The sequence below is a fragment of the Cervus canadensis genome, chromosome 7 (genome assembly GCF_019320065.1).
Source record: "Cervus canadensis isolate Bull #8, Minnesota chromosome 7, ASM1932006v1, whole genome shotgun sequence".
Taxonomy (NCBI): domain Eukaryota; kingdom Metazoa; phylum Chordata; class Mammalia; order Artiodactyla; family Cervidae; genus Cervus; species Cervus canadensis.
Genome location: NC_057392.1, coordinates 17,858,332 through 17,876,170, shown reverse-complemented (window position 1 = coordinate 17,876,170; position 17,839 = coordinate 17,858,332). Strand labels below are relative to the sequence as shown.

Genomic DNA, 17,839 nt, shown 5'->3' with positions numbered 1-17,839 from the left:
CGTTGCAGGCAGATTCTTTACTACTGAGCCACCCAGGAAGCCCTTTTTAAAACAGCATATACTTTCCAAATTTGAAGGATAGGAGGGGGTGGCTGGCACTTGGGATATCTAGGAATAGATGTGTTTTCCTAATTATGACTATCTATGTCAAGCCTCTGTAGGCAGCACCGAAACCTTGATCCATATCTAGAAAGTTCTACGTGATGTGTGTCCTAAAAGACTGACCCCTTCCTGTTCCTGACAGGACTCAGCAGAGAAAGTCCTTGAGCTCCCGCAGTTGAACTGGAAGGGGTTCAGGAAGAATACTGGAACCAGAGGGTATTATTATCCCTGCGAGGAGACATTTTATCCCAAACCCTCCATTTTGGGGCTCCTTTCTCTTTTTTTCCCCTCCTCTATCATCTCTTTCTTCATTCTTCTTGTTTCTTTCTTTCTTTCTTTTTTCTTCTTTCTTTGCTTTCAAGTTGTGGGACAAAATCCTCCTGTTTAGGGGCAGGATGTAGGACAAAAGATGGTCAGCTGGGAGGATAGCAAGACTGGGGCTCCAAGCATCTCAGGCAGAACACAGCTCTGTCTCCGCTTGCAGAGGGTAGGTGCCCTGAGCCAGGCTGAGCCCCACTCCAGGAGCAGGACAGGCTCACCCTGGACTGCAGCCCCTAACAGGAAAGGCCCTGCTCTCCGCTTTGGACCAAGGCTGGGGCCTCCCATGCCTGCTCCCTTCCCCAGGCCCCGTTTCCAGCCTCCTCCCTTCGCCCCCAGCTCCCAGGGTGCCTCCCCCCCTTATCTGGGGCTTCTTTCAGCCCTTCTGCTAGTCTCAGTCGAGGTCCCCGGAGCACCTCCTGCCTCTGCTCAGGCCCGCCCGGGTCTGCTCTGACAACCAGGCCACTGTCTTCACCCAGGTAAACGAAACAACGGGGCCTCAGAGGCTGCAGGGATCTACTCTTGTGCTCAGAAGTTCGGTCGTGTCCGACTCTTTGTGACCCCATGGACTGTAGCCCGCAGGCTCCTCCCTCCATAGCGTTTCCCAGGCAGGAATCCTGGATCGGGTTGCCATGGTGCGAGAATGATGGAAGACACCTCAGCAAAGGCAGCTTAATTAATGTGCTAAGTACACAGCTGGGTCCGGGGCTGACTGAGCCCTTCATGTCTGTGACCAGACTTGCATCTCAGAGCTGAGGATCAGCCCCAATTCCTCCTGGTGTCCAGGGTAGCACTTTGCACAGCGCCAGCAGGGGGAGACATTGATTCACCTTCTGAGCATCTCGGCGCAAAGCTCTTGCCGGACGCTGAGGATGCAGCTCTCTCAGATGGATGCTCTAGTCTAGTGAGACGGGGAGGATGCGCTGAAATAAAGAACCACAAGCCCAGTAATGCACAGCCAGCCCCACCGAGGGACGGAATTAAACAGATGACTCACTTCACCTCATCCCCCAAAAAGAGCTTTAAAAATTCGCATGGATGTCAAGTATGTTGTTGTTTAGTTGCTCAGCTGTGTCCAACTCATTATGACACCAGGACTGTAGCTCCTCTGTCCATGGGGTTCTCCAGACAAGAATCCTGGAGTGGGTTGCCATTTCCTTCTTGAGGGTATCTTCCTGACCCAGGGATCAAACCCATGTCTCCTGCATTGGCTGACCAATTCTTTACCATCTGCTCCATCAGGGAGGCCCCAGATGTAAAGTACAGAGCAAAAAAAAAAATTGCATATTATCCATTTTACTGACATAGTACCGTAATATATCATTTCTTCTTCTGATTCTAATCCTCATATTGAGTCAGATTAAATTAAACACCCTAACCGACATATCTGAAGTTAGGATTATACTAAGATTGTTCCCTTTTTGTTCTTTTTAGAAATATTTCCATAATCCAGTGGTGACTATTCATCATATTTTCACATTTCACTCATATTTGCTAATATGAGTGAACCATCTTAGTTCTATGATGGATGATGTGGTTAATATGATCTAGTCAACTTTATATTTTACAGCTTTAAAAACTTGAATATTTAAAAATTAAAGACTGAATAAAGAATGCTTGGAATTGCGTATAGTTTCTAAAGATACTTCTACTCCCTGTATGAAGATCAAGGTGATGTGATTTAGTGCCTAATGTACAAGTTCTACTCTTAATCTCCAAAAGAAAAAAACTCTCAGCAATGTAAGCCTGCTATGAGCAGCAACATTTTATCTGATACCCCTGAGAGCTAACATTTGGGAATTAGCAGGGAATGTCATAGAATTCATGGATTCTTCTGCACGAATTCCTCAGACTGTGGCTCCGAGGTACCCACAGACATGGAACACATCGTGTTTGTGTAAAGGTTGTACCTGCTATGCTTGAGAACACACCACACACACACTCACACACTCAGGCAGGCTGAGAAGGACATTGTTACTACCCCTGTGGTTTGTATTTTCCCCAAATACTTTCAAAAATAGGCATAAAAAAGCATTTTCTTCTTGCTAATATGACCAGATAAAACAAAAATGGTTAATTCACTTGCTAGGACAGTTAAATATACAATATGTCCATGAAATTTCTGCATATTTTATTATGTGAAAGTCGAAGAATTTTAAAGACAGAAGCAGCTTCTCTGAGATTACTGGGAAACCGGCCCCATTTCGTCTGAATCCAACTGCTTTTCGACCCTCCTCTCTTTCTTCCAGACAAAAAAGACAGATTCTGAATCAAGCAACACTTAGGTGCCAAACTGGGCTTTTGGTGTGATGCTGGCAAGTCAGGGAGATGGGTGGGGGGAATCAGTTCCACCCATTTTGGTTCCTTCCTGAAAACCCTTTAAGAATGAGGGAGGGTATAAATAAATACATAAAAAGTATTTTCTGTTAAAACATAAAGTTTAAAAAGAACTTTTATACTGTAAATAGTATGGTTTCTGAATTTCTTTTCTGTATTCATTTTATATTGTTTTACTCATGATTTCAACTGAACACTATTCTTGCCATATATTTTTAAAATTTATTTTATTGAAGTATAGTTGATGTACAATGTTGTGTTAATCTCCATTGTACAGTCCCATATATATATATTTTTAAATTACTCCACTGGGACTGTGAAAAGTAAACGATAGGAATTGATGTTCAAGCCATGAAGAAGACCGGGAGCTTAAACGAACAACAAATGAAGCACGCTGTTTGCATTTGACTTTTTTCATGATTCTCCTTTTTATTTCTTCCACATGGGCTGGTCAGGAAAGTACCCTTGAAACAGAGGGAATGAGGTGTTTCTGTTGTTGATTCAGGGGCTCTGGGGATTTTTAAAAATGCTTGGGGGTAATTTTAAATAGGGGTTTGGACTGTAGGCCTATTCATGGTTCATGATAAATTCACTCACCCAAATAATGTGAACCCCAGTATGAGTCAACATCCAAACACTAATCCCAATTAGTGTGGTAATTCATGATCTGGTGTATTAAAAAGATCAGGTACCCCACTTTGCCCTTCTCTTCTCAACTCTTCTCTTCTACATCACTATTTCTCACCCAGAAACAGCCAGCTCCTTCGGCATGCCTTCCCTGGGCTATAATTAGAGATCGTATTTCCCCTGTGACATAGAGACCCTGGACCCTTCTTAAAGACAAAAACAAAAAGCAAAACCAGAGGTCATAAGATGTAGTATAGTTCTCATAACTAGCCCCGGCACACAGCCCCCAGGAACCCCTTTCCTGAGTTGCATTATGTTTTCCCTGATTGTGTAAGTGTGTGTGTATAATCTTTGTTGTTGTTCAGCCACTAAGTCATGTCCAACTCTTTGCAAACCCATGGACTACAGCACGCCAGGCTTTTCAGTCCTTCACCAATTCCCAGAGCTTGCTCAAACTTATGTCCATCGAGTTGGGGATGCCATCCAACCATCTCATCTTCTGTTCTCCCCTTCTCCTCCTGCCTTCAATCTTTCCCACCATCAGGGTCTTTTCTTATGAGTCAGCTCTTCACATCAGGTGATCAAAGCATTGGAGCTTCAGTTTCAGCATCAGTACTTACAATGAATATTCAGTACTGATTTCCTTTAGGATTGACTGGTTTGATCTCTTTGTAATCCAAGGGACTCTCAAGAGTCTTCTCCAACACCACAGTTCAAAAGCATCAATTCTTCGGCACTCAGCCTTCCTTATGGTCCAACTCTCACATCCATAATGACTACTGGAAAAACCATAGCTTTAACTATACAGACCTTTGTCAGCAAAGTAACGTCTCTGTCTTTTAATATGCTGTCTAGGTTTGTCATTGGAGAAGGAAATGGCAACCCACTCCAGTACTATTGCTTGGAAAATCCCATGGACAGAGGAGCCTGGTAGGCTGCAGTCCATGGGGTCACAAAGAGTTAGACACGACTGAGTGACTTCACTCACTTTAGGCTTGTCATAGCTTTTCTTCCAAGGAGCAAGGGTCTTTTAATTTTGTGACTGCAGTCACCATCTGCAGTGATTTTGGAGCCCAAGAAAATGAAGTCTGACACTGTTTCCAATGTTTCCCCATCTATTTGCCATGAAGTGGTGGGACCAGATACTATGATCTTAGTTTTCTGAATGTTGAGTTTTAAGCCAGGTTTTTCACTCTGCCCTTTCACCTTCATCAAGAGGCTCTTTTGTTCACCTTTGCTTTCTGCCATAAGGGTGGTGTCATCTGCATATCTGAGGTTACTGATACTTCTCCCGGCAATCTTGACTCCAACTTGTCCTTCATCCAGCCTGCCATTTCACATGATGTCCTCTACATATAGGTTAAATAAGCAGCGTGACAATATACAGCCTTGACCTACTCATTTCCCAATTTGGAACCAGTCTGTTTTTCCATATCTGGTTCTAACTGTTGCTTCTTGACCTGCATACTAGTTTCTCAGGAGGCAGATTAGATGGTCTGGTATTCCCATCTCTTTAATAATTTTCCATAGTTTGTTGTGATCCATGCAGTCAAAGGCTTTAGCATAGTCAGGGAAGCAGAAGTAGATGTTTTTCTGGAATTCTCTTGCTTTTTCTACTATCCAATGGATGTTGGCAATTTGATCTCTGGTTCCTCTGCCTTTTCTCAATCCAGCTTGAACATCTGGAAGTTCTTGGTTTATATACTATTGAAGCCTGGGTTGGAGAATTTTGAACATTACTTTGGTAGCATGTGAAATGAGTGCAATTGTGTGGTAATTTGAACATTCTTTGACATTGCCCTTCTTTGGCATAATCTTTGTCACATATAAAAGTTCCTAAATCTGAAAAGATCTTGATGAGAACTACACTTGCATTTTTTTCATTAGCATTTGACTTTTTTATGCTACTCCCATTGATCTATATTATCTATGTTCAGGAAAATGAAAATTATAAATGAATAATGTAATAGAGATCTGATGGCCACCTAGGAAAGACTATTCTTTCACAGGAAAGAATTTCTAACCCATCTGAGGGTAATGATTGTCAACTTTCCAAGTGCACAAGGACCACATAGGAGCAAACATTTTTCTCATTTTCACTAGCCATCTGCTGTGACTTCTAAATTGTGGCCCTTGAAAGTCTGCCACTGGCTGGTAGCCCCCGGAGACACTGGACCTCAGGCATCTTTGGGGGGCTGCACCCTTGTCCTGCCCTCCCCCCAGCAAAACATCCTGCCTCCAGAACTTGCCCATGAGCTGCCCATGGTGGAAACAGGCCTTGGGCTCCTGTTGGGTCCGGGGCCATGCCTGAGATGCATTGTTTCTCCCGTCCCCTCCCAACCAACCATCATCAAACACAGGGGTCCCTGGCATGGGGGTGATAAACCTCGACTACCCCTGCTTTATTTGAAATTCAGCTTTCCTACATGTCCAATTCAGCCCTGATATCACCTTTTGATGACAAAAGGTCAAAACAGACATTCATAGTCACCATAACCCCAAAATAACTGACCACTAATCTCCAAACGTCCATGCAACGTGCTAGGAGGACAAGAGAGAAGAACAAAGAGCAAGAAGGGAAAACCAGGCTGGCAGAAACCCAGCTCCTCCAGCCAAGATGCATCCACCCAGCATCCTCAGGGAGTAGCTGAGAGTGTGGACCGCGGGCACGCGGCCACAGCATGCGGTACCACAGCCCACGCTCTCAGCCTTTGTGCTCAGGTTCGTGACCTGGCAAAGACACTGAGCCGCTCTCTGCCTCAGTTTCCCCTCCTGTAAAAGGAATGGCCAGTGGAAACAAAAGGATAGTCGTGTTGAGTGAGTGAGTTAGCATGGGAACCCAGCACAGGGCCCCTTGGGAGGAACGTGGTGCGTCAGCTCTGTTTCCTGAGGCCGGAGAAAGCGAGAGACACCGCGGGACACCTTGTTGTGAGCGTCGTGTGCAGAGATGAGCAGACACGACGGAGGTCTCCTTCCTGGCCCAGCTCCCACCCCGCTTCTCAGTAACCCAGCCCACCAGGCACAGGGATCGGGCTGCACCAAACATTCCGCAAGTGACCACTTGCCCTAAAGGTGGGCAGCTCTTTGGCCCGTCTCTCCTCTGGCTCTTCTGCCAATGGCTCATTTCTAAATCCAGAGCACCCCTGTGGGTATTTCACAAGACTGAGTTTCCTCGAGCTGCCATGCGTCATGGGCTTCAGGCGGGGCCAGCGTAAAGTTGCATCTTTGCATGTCATTATCTGATCCCGCTGCAGAACACAAAGCATTTTTAGCTGACGCCGCGTTCCTGACACATCGACCTGTCACGTGGGCAGGGGGTTCACTCCAGGTGACAGGAGGTGTGTGCTGGGCCACCGCAGTTTAAGTTAGGTGCTAGAGAGCACACGTACCTTAAAGGGGTCTGCTTATTTTAACCAGAAAACAAAGCTCGACTTGTAGAAGCTTCTTAGCGAGCAGTTAGAAGTATCTCTGTGCAGTGGTCCTGGCTTCCTGGGGCCAGGGTGCAGGGAATCTGCTGGGTTACTCCTGCTTGGGGACAGTTCCGGAGGGGCCTGTTGGCACTGGGTTTATAACACTTAACTGGACTGAACTGCTGTTTTCCAGACTTCTTTTCTTCCTGGCACTCTGTGGCAGTTTGGTGCAAATAATGTTCTTCAAGAGACTGCAAGGGGTCAGCGTCTCACGAAGGCTGTGCCCACACCCCTGAGTGATTTCAGGACGTGATTGATGGGGGCCCAGCACTGGGCCGCAGTAAGAACATGCCAACAGCAGTGGTAACACGCTTGTGTTTTCTTGTCCTCCAGAGCTGGGCGAGATTAAAAATGTCACCACCACGCAGCCCTCCCTCGAGTTGGATGGGCTGGAGAAATACACCAACTACAGCATCCAGGTGCTGGCCTTTACCCGGGCTGGAGACGGCGTCCGGAGTGAGCAGATCTTCACCCGGACCAAAGAGGATGGTGAGCAAGGGGGCAGGTCGTGGGGGGTGCTCAGGTCCCGTCTGAACCTCCAGGGGACGCATAGGAGGCTCCTGCATTCCGAGGAAGGAGCCATTGTCGGAAAGGCTGGGTCAGAGGGTTCATTCACCCACCGATTCCTGACTTGGCTCCTTAAAAACTTTTTGCTGCCCTCCTAAAATATTTCAGCATGATTCAGACCACACTTCTGTGTCACCTTTGTTTGATTTATCCATTGAGTCTCTCTTCCCCTGGCTACTGTCCATGGGGTCGCAAAGAGTCTGACATGACTGAGTGACTTCACTTTCACTTTTTTCACTTTCTCTCTTCCCCTATAATTTTTCATTCTTTTTTGGGGAGCCACATGCAAAGTTGTTTCAGTTGTGTCCGACTCTGTGCAACCCCATGGGCTGCAGCCCGCCAGGCTCCGCTGTCTGTGGGTTTCTCCAGGCAAGAACACTGGAGTGGGTTGCCATGCCCTCCTCCAGGGGATCTTCTCAACCCAGGGATCAAACCCATGTCTCTTACATCTCCTGCATTGGCAGGCAGTCTTTACCACTAGAACCACCTGGGATGCCCTTGGGGGACCACATATTATTTTAAAGAAAATTGCCTCTTATCTCAGGGCTGTAATGCAGGCCACCCCTGTCATTTACCATTAGAATCATTTCAGTGACCCTTTAGCTATTAGTGTAAGCTCTAACCAATTCCATCTCTCCACTTAAAAATTACGTAATAATCTACATCATCCTATGCTTTGCCAACTTTGGAGTAACATTAGAATAAGCCCTCAATTTGAGAATTTCATGTTAATTTTTTAAAATTTCTTACAAGGGTTTTTGGGGCTTACCTCATAGCTCAATTGCTAAAGAATCCGCCTGCAATGCAGGAGACCCCAGGTTGATTCCTGGGTCGGGAAGATCCACTGAAGAAGGGAAAGGCTACCTATTCCAGTATTCTGGCTGGAGGATTCCATGGACTGTATAGTCCATGGGGGTCACAGTGGTGGACACGACTGAGCAACTTTCACTTTCACAAGGGTTTACGATGATTTAGTAAAACTTTAATTATAGCGCATTTCTTAGATCACTAGTCTTACTGTTCCATGAAGTTTGGACTTGGTTATATGGCTGTTCCCCAATCCTACAAAACCTGTATGGTGAGTCATTTTTTATATTAAGGGAAAGCCTGGGGTGCCTGATCCGAGATGTATTGAAGAATAATTTGACTTCTGATACATATTATAGCTGAAGAAGGAAATAGCAACCCATTCCAGTATGCTTCCCTAGGAAATCCCATGGACAAAGGAGCCTGGTGGGCTCCCGTCCATGGAAGTCACAAAGAGTCAGACATTACTGAGCGATGAAACATGAGCAAACATATTATAGCAATAGTGAAAAAGCAGTTTCCACCTTAATAAAGGAGGGGCAACTGATGTCAGATTGATGCCTGTGTGGAATTTTCCAGATTGGAGTTCAGAATTATACCAGAGCCAGGGTTGAGATGCAACCACTACATCTCAATTTTGCTCTGTTTTGGCTCCACAATTTATTTATTTATTTATTTATTTATTTATTGGCTTCTTTCAGACTTAAGTGCCCTAGGAAGCTGGTCAGGGCAGGGGTGGGAGAGTTACTGTTCACTGCCCATGACTGCCTGTGTGTGGGCAGGGTAGATATTCTTTACTGTGCATGAGAGAGAGAGAGTGTGTGTGTGTGTGTGTGTGTTCATTCACTCAATCATGTCCACCTTTCTGTGGCCCTATGGACTATAACCCACCAGGGTCCTCTGCCCATGGGATTCTCCAGGCAAGAATACTGGAGTGGGTTGCCATGCCGTCCTCCAGGGGATCTTCCCACCCAAGGATTGAACCCACATCTCTTACGTCTCCTGCATTGGCAGGCGGGTTCTTTACCACTAGCACCACCTGGGAAGCCCGATGTCCTTTGCTACCTAGGATATAAGCATGCTGCTGTTTCGCTCATGACTGTCCTGTGGGGACAAGGCTAGGGACATGCACTTGGAGGCCTGGAGACACTCTCCCCTTCAGCTTGTCTGTCTCCTAAGGACACTCCCCTGATGCTCACAGCACATCTCTCTGCTCTCCCCTCAGGGAACCCAGCCCCTGAAGCAGCCTATCCATCCATCCTCCTACCATCACTAGCCCTTCTTGCATTCTAGTTCCTGCACACAGATTAAACCTCATCACCCCCAGTCTTTCTAGGACACACGAATAATTATTCCCAGTTATAGGCAGGTGCCAGTCATTTTGCTCGGTTATTGGATTCTTTAGGGAAATCTAAGGTCAAAATACCATGCCATTAGGAAGTCACAGGTTCAAAGAGATGTCTGCAAAGCTATGTCCTGAGTGAATAATTTAATTCTTTAAATTATTATTTAAATAATTTAACTTTTAAATACATTTAAATTTAAAATTTAAAACACAATAAATAAATTTAAAATAAATTTTAAATTTAAAATAATTTTAAAATATTTATTTATTTATTTATTTGGCTGTGCTGGTTTCAGTTGCAGCACACACTATCTTTTAGCTGAAGCATGTGGGCTCTAGTTCCCTGACCAGGGATCAAACCCAGGCCCTCTTCATTGAAAGTGTGGGTTCTTAGCCACCAGACCACCGGAGAAGTCCCTAATTTTTAAAATGCAATAAACAAAGAGTCACATCAACATGTTTGCTTTGCCACCTGCTGCCCGGGGGACTTTGGCACCTTATCACACTTTCTCTGAACTGAACCATCTTCATGTACCAAATTTCCATGACAATCAGATTGCAGAGAATTAAAATCTAAAAGGTGAATTGATGTGTGCAAACATCACCTAGCTTGACACATAGTGGGACGGTTCCTGACACTAGACATTTGATTATTTGATCTCCACTCCTTCAGAGCGAGGGTGGAACTGTCTTTTGCATTGCTAAGCAATAACACAGATGTCATTGGAATTAGTATTTAAAGAACAAATTGATTGACAACATGAATTTTGACACCTGCATTTTTCAGAAGAAAGTACAGAAATCCAGTGAAAGGGGAAGGCTCGCCACTGCTCCCTCATTGGGATCAATTTTTAATTACTCCTTCAAATTTAGAAATTTTCATAGAGTTCTATCTCAAAGCTTGGCCCTGAGACCCAAAGTCTACTTTTTTAATCAATTATTCCCTTCTTTCATATCCAGTGCTAATAGTAAGGGGAGATGCAATTGATTGCGGAAGGTCCTGCCTCAGGTATATCTGTTACCCCAGGAAGGAGATCAGGAATTCCACTTGTGGTCATGGGGAGATGAAGAGTGATACAAAACTGAGGGTCGATATTTACTTGGGATAAATCATTAACATGTTCAAAAAGAAGCAGAGTAGAGACTGGGGGAAAGGAGAGAAAAACTGGTATAACAATAAGCCTATCTCCCAAAATCACATAAAAAACTCACCAATCTAGAAATGGTGAAGAATTGTGCCAGCCATGGAGGTGAGTTGGACCAAAAAGACGGCTGAGTGCTGAAGAATTGATGCTTTTGAACTGTGGTGCTGGAGAAGACTCTTGAGAGTCCCTTGGACAGCTAGGAGATCAAAGCAGCCAATCCTAAAGGAAATCAACCCTGAATAGTCATTGGAAGGACCGATGCTGAAGCTGAAGCTCCAATACTTTGGCCACCACATGCAAAGAACTGACTCCTTGAAAAAGACCCTGATGCTGGGAAAGATTGAGAGCAGGAGGAGAAGGGAATGACAGAGGATGAGATGGTTGAATGGCATCACGGACTCAGTGGACATGAGTTTGAGCAAGCTCTGGGAGTTGGTGATGGACATGGAAGCCTGGTGTACTGCAGTCCATGGGGTCACAAAGAGTCGGACATGACTGAGCAACTGAACTGAAGTAGTTTATCAGTGTCTATAAAGATTCTTGGTCATATTCTCCAAGAATATGGAGATCCTTCATATACATCTGTGATGTAGACTGTTGGACACATTATTGGGTCCATAGACAAGTCTCAGATCCATCAGGACCATAGTCGTGGTCCATGGATACATTCTTGAGGTCTCAAAGAATTGTTTACATTTCAGATTCTCTTCCCAATGTTCAATGAGAACTGTTCAATCAATGAGAACTTGCATTTTTATTATTGCTTCAAGACCACAAAAGATTACTTGTGGATCTAGCTTTCTGGACACAAGATAACTAATTCTGAATTCTAAAATGTTTGTGAAATCATAATGCCATTTTATTTGCTGAGATTGTAATCTGAGCAAAGCCATGGAGAAACAGAACACACACAAACACAATCTAATAATTTTCCAATTATTCTCATCCTGCATGCCTAAGGTAGTTTCAGCCTTGATCCTTTTCTGCAAAGTAAACATTGCACATATATAAATAGAGATGGTTTAAGTGCAAATGTTTACTGAACGCATCGCAGTGCACAGAGCTCTGTGAGCTGACGTGTGGGAAGGTCAACAGGAACTGTGATATGTGATCTTTGGTCCCTGCTGCCGTGGTTAGCAATCTCTTTGTCAGGACATCTCAAAGTGGAGCTAAGAGCAAGAGAAAAAGCAACAGAATCAGCATATTTCCAAGTCCTCTGGCCATTCCTATCTTGAGCCATGCATCCCCTGGATGGCACGGATGGGGTGTTCTCAGATGATAGAGTAACCGCACCTTGGTTTACCTTAGAAGTGATGGACTCTGTGTGTGTGTGTGTGTGTGTGTGTGCGCGTGCGCGCATTTGTCTAGCCCTTCAGGAAACACAGAAGGCTTTGTATCAGCACTGCTCTGGAGTCCTGCTGCAGCGGGCAGGGTTGGGATTTGCTCTGTGCGGTCGTCACACACACAGCCACACAGTAGGCCAGGACATCCCAGGAGGGCTCCCACCCTGTGGGCGTCAAAACTCCCTGCACTGTGGGGATTCTCACCCGGGCTCCTGGGGCCCCCAGAGGTGTCCAGTGGTGATCGGGAGGCCCTCGGGGGACTCCCTGCTCTGCTTCAGGAAACGCCCCTCCACTTCCATCATGTTATACATGGGTCTCCCACATGACACTATAAAGGAATTTCCCAGTTTAAAGGCTGTTTGGAAACCACAGCTCTTGTGAGAGCAAAGGCCAGACATAATGGAGTGTGATGGAAACTGCTTGGGTGTGAGGATACAGCCATTGTGGGTATGTCCCTGCAGCCCCGCGTCTCCGTGGCTCCAGTGGACCCAGGTGTTGTGGTGGGTCACATGTACACACAGGTGGAAACACACATCACACACATCACATACACATGCATGACATGCATGCACACATACACAGTACACACACATACCACACGCACTATGCACATATACTAACACTGTACATAACACACACACACCACACATACCACATACACATACACCACACAAATATACAAAATGCACAAACCACACACACCGCAAACATGTACTTACACTATACATACCACACTCACTCCACACACATCACGTACACATACATGACAAGCATGCACACATACACAATACACACCCACCACAAGTCACACACACATGCACACATAAACAGTGCAAACACACCACAAGCCACACACACCACACACATGCACACACACTATATACATGCACTCACACTACACATACCGTACACACCACACACATCACATACACATACATTACACATATGCACACACACTATAAACACACATTACACATACCACACACACACCATGTATCGCATACACCACATACACACAAACACACCATTTGCACAATACATAGGCAGACATACTATACACACACATCTCACACATTGCACAAATCACAAAGCTCACATCACATACACAAATACTACACACACCAGACAAGCCATAACCCCCTCCCCCCACACACACACACGCACACCCCTGCCTGTGACTGATCATCGAGGCCAGAAAAATGATGATGATAAAAATGAAGTTGGCCGAAGTGTCTGTAAGATCCTTAGACTTCTGTCTTACTTCAAATCGAGGCAGTAATTTTACAGAGCAATAACATTGATGTTTCACCTTAAGATACACTTTTAGATGGCTGGACTGTAAGGATTCATTTTGTATGTTGTACAGCAAATCCTCAAAACCTTAAAAAAAATACAAATTCATTATCTGACCATTTCCTGGGGTCAGGAGTCCAGGTACTGTTGTCTGAGTACCCCACTCAGGACCTCACAGGCTGAAATCACCATGGCTACTGGGCCTGGAGTCTCACCTGAGGTTAGGTCCTCACCCAAGTTCACTGGTGTGCATGCTTAGTCGTGTCCAACTCTTTGCAACCCTATGGACTGTAGCCTGCCAGGCCCCTCTATCCACGGGATTCTCCAGGCAAGAATGAGAGAGAGTGAAAGTCGCTCAGTCGTGTCCAACTCTTTGCGACCTCATAGCCTATACAGTCCATGGAATTCTCCAGGCCAGAATACGGGAGTGGGTGGCCTTTCCCTTCTCCAGGGCATCCTCCCAACCCAGAGATCAGTCCCAGGTCTCCCACATTGCAGGCGGATTCTTTACCAGCTGAGCCACAATGGAAGCCCAAGAATATTGGAGTGGGTAGCCTATCCCTTCTCCAGGGGATCTTCCCAACCCAGGAATCGAGGGTCTCCTGCATTGCAGGCAGATTCTTTACCAGCTGAGCTATGAGGGAAGTCCCACGCAAGAATCCTGGAGTAGATTTCTATGCTCTCCTCTGTGGATCTTCACAGCCTAGGGATCGATCCCACATCTCTTATGTCTCCTGCATTGGCAGGCAGGTTCTTTACTGCTGAGCCACCTGGGAATCCCGAGCTCACTGGTGTTGGGCAGGAACCATTTCCATGTGACCTCAGGGCTGAGACCATCTTCTTGGCTCCAAGAGGCCATGCCCCCATCCCTGTCACGTGGCCCAGCAGGGTCTCACGGTCGTGTGGTCACAGTGGGGCACCTTGCCCCTCATCACCCGCAGCACCTTGTCTCTACAATTCCAACCCCTGTCTGACTTCTAGACCCTCTTTTAAGCTGGTCATCTGATTAGGTCTGGCCCACCCAAGGTACTCCCCTTTCAATTAACTTAAAGCCAGCTGATTGTGTCCTTAACATATCTGCAAAATCCCTTCACCTTTGCACAACATGTAACCTGATTTTGAAAATGATCCATCCATCTCAGTGACAGGTACCACCCACATGGAGGGGGAAGTAATTTCGCAGGTGTGTACATCAGGGGGTGAGAATCTTGGGCACTGTCTTAGCACCTTGCCTGCCACACTCAGCTCATTTAGAAGGTCTGCTTGGAGGACCTCATAGGTTCCAGGTATTGGCCAGGGCCCTGGAGACAGAGAACAGGATGACCTGATGAGGCTTGCAGGCTGGTGGGGGAGTCATATATTTACCAGTCACTCCTGAGTGGCTTATGACCCCAAGTATCATGAAGAAGAGTCTTCAGAGAACCCGGGAGTCCTAACCTCATCAAAGCTGGTGACAGAGAGGGTTTTCTTGAGAAAGTGGGAGTTAGCAGAAGATGAGTGATGAGTAAGCGTTGTCAAGGATGAGGTGGAGGGTGGGAAATGATCCCAGGCAAGAGGAGCCTAAGGCTCTCGGTCATCATGTGTCAATGACCCGACGTGCGAGATGCACCCCACATCTAGGGACCTAAAATAGGGTCCAGTTCTAAGGAATGACATAGAGCCAGGAAGAAAGCCCAGTATCGACTGGATTTGTCCACATGGAGGTTTAAAGGGCAAATTTATATGTCCTCTGATAGGCAGTGAGGAGGGAAGAGAAATTCTAGGTTTTGGCTCTTGCAACCAAGAAGATGGCTGTGCCATTGTCTGCACTAGGGGAGGAGGGAGGCATCAAAGAGAAGGTGGTGAGCCCTGTTTGGAAAAGGATAGTTCTAAGGTTTGTGAGTCAAGAGTGGAAATGCCGGGGTGATCGGATGCTTGTTAGATGTGTGAGCTCTAAGAGCACCTTGCTGCCGAGAGGAGGTCCAGGCCCTTGCTCTGCAATAAGAGAAGCCACAGCAATGAGAAACCTGTGCACCACAACTAGAGAAAGCCCACACACAGCAACAAAGATCCAGCGCAGCCTAAATAAATAAATAAATAAAATGTTTATCTGACTAAAAGGAAACATCAGGGAGGAAAGGCATTCAGGCCAAATTGACCTCACTGGAATTTTGCAGAAGGCAATGAGGATGATCAGATATTACCTGGGGCTGACAGAGAATGGAGACTTTGATCAGATATCAAAGGTGATCAGACATTGTGGGCATTTCATGTGTCGTATGGCAGCTTCCCAGGTGGAGCAGCGGGAAAGAGTCTGTCTGCAGTGCAGGAGATGCAGGAGACACGGATTGAATCCCTGAGTCAGGAAAATCCCTGGAGGAGGAAACGGCAACCCACTCAAGTATTCTCGCCTGGAAAATCCCATGGACACAGGAGCCTGGCAGGCTACAGTCCATGGGGTCACAAAGAGTCAGACACGACTGAGTCACTGAACGCACTGGCTAAACTGATTGAGCAGGATTCTTGTTGAAGTGAGCTCTTAGGGGACATGGCCAAGAATAGAACTTATGCAGCGCTCAGATCATTGGTCAGAGAGACATTGTGTCAGCACCCAGGGCGGCTGTAACAATGTCCCTCAGACTGGGGGACCAACAGCAGGAATGTGTCCTCTCCCGGTTCTGGAGGCCAGAAGGTCAAGGTCAAGGTGTAGGCAGGGTCTGTGAGGGAGCACAGCTCCCCGGCTTGCAGGTGGACATCTTCTCCCTGTGTCTTTACATCGTTTCCCCCTGCCACGGCCTCTCTGTGTCCACACCTCCTTTTTCACAAAGACACCAGCCACAGTGGGTCAGGGCTCACCCAAATGACCCCACTTTAACTTGATTGTTTCTGTAAAGATACCGTCTCCAGATAAGGTCACTTTCTGGGGTAGTAGAGTTAGAGCTTCAACATGTGGTTGTCAACTGAAAGAAAAAAAAAGCACAACATGCGAGTTGTGAATTAAGTTTTATTTGTGGCATAACGAGGACTACAACCCGGGAGACAGGTTTTCAGAAAGCTCTGAGAAGTCACCCCAAAGAGGTAGGGGGATGGTCAGTGTATATATGATTTTTATGAAGGGATTACTCACAATTGGAAATACACTTTGGCAGAGACTCACTGCTGGTCATAAGGAGCAGACGTCACCATGAAAGATTTTAGTGCTTTTCTAGATATGAGGAGAGGCAAGAAGTGGGCGCATAAAATCTCGTCTATCTGAAGACTTGTTCTGCCAGTTCTTCCCAGAGCACAGAGGGCTTCATTCCTGATTTCCACACTGAACTCCTTTCCAGAGGTGTTGAAAGTCAGAAGTTGCAGGGGCCATGATTTAATCCTTGTAGAGGTGGATTGGCAAGTACCAGTTTGTAACTGGCACAGGTTTTTGGGGACACAATTCAGACCCCAACACTGACTCCTGAAGAGCAGAGCAGAGAGAGTGGCCAGGCCAGTGGGGTCCTGTGGGGTAGGGGGACAGAGTTGAGTGCAGCATTGGGGGAGGGGGAAGCACCATCATTTTGTGACTAAATGTTCTACTTTTCCAGTTCCAGGTCCCCCTGCCGGAGTCAAGGCGGCCGCGGCCTCAGCCTCCATGGTCTTCGTGTCCTGGCTCCCACCCCTCAAGCTGAATGGCATCATTCGAAAGTACACGGTGTTCTGCTCACACCCCTACCCCACAGTAAGTTTGTAAATCATCCTGTGCCTTTCAAGCATCTTCCAGAAACAAGCCTCGGTCTCCCATCTGGGTCATTCTCCTTTTGTTTCCACCTACTTGGGTCTTCCCAGTGGTTTTATTTTTCTCTCTGCTGTCTCCACATACAAAGCAAGGTTCTCATTACCACCTCATTTGAAAATAGACTTCTGAATCCTTCTAAGGGACACAATTGTCTGGAATTATTGTTTATTGGGTGAGTTCCCACAAAACTGCCAGCTGGCTTATCAAAATCAAAACCCAGAAGGCTTAATTGATAGTCAGTGGACAATGCCTATTGATTTTGCTGTAGCACCTGTCTTCAAATGCCTCCCCCGCCTCCTTCCCACCTCCCACCTTGCCTTCCTTCCCTGCCCATCCCCCAGTGAGACTTAACAGCAGACAAACTCCTGTTGTCCTAGAAATGAGGGACTTTATCAACCATCTGTGACCCTCCCAAGTACAGTGTGTGTGTGTGTGTGCACGCGTGCGCGCGCACACTCAGTTGCTAAGTCACGTCCAACTCTCTGTGACCCTGTGGACTGCAGCCCACCAGACTTCTCTGTCCATGGACTTCTCCAGGCAAGAATGCTGGAGTGAGCTGTCATGCCCTTCTCTTTCCCAACCCAGGGATCCAACCTCTATCACTTGCGTCTCCTGCATTGACAGGCAGGTTCTTTACCACAAGGGCCACCTGGGAAGCCCCCAAGGACAACAGTTAGCTTCATTCATTGTGGAGGAATTAAAAATTAGAGTACTTAATATTTCAAAGTGCAGTATTT

At 46.3% G+C, this 17,839-nt stretch overlaps 1 protein-coding gene across 1 annotated transcript in view; it reads left to right on the top strand.

Moving 5' to 3' along the window:
* Nucleotides 1-17,839, top strand: part of DSCAM (DS cell adhesion molecule) — an 806,431-nt gene that overhangs the window by 693,747 nt on the left and 94,845 nt on the right. Inside the window, exons 19-20 of the mRNA XM_043474457.1 lie at nt 7,188-7,343; nt 16,912-17,045. Of these exons, the coding sequence (XP_043330392.1) occupies nt 7,188-7,343; nt 16,912-17,045 (290 nt within the window). The remainder of the gene's footprint in view (nt 1-7,187; nt 7,344-16,911; nt 17,046-17,839) is intronic.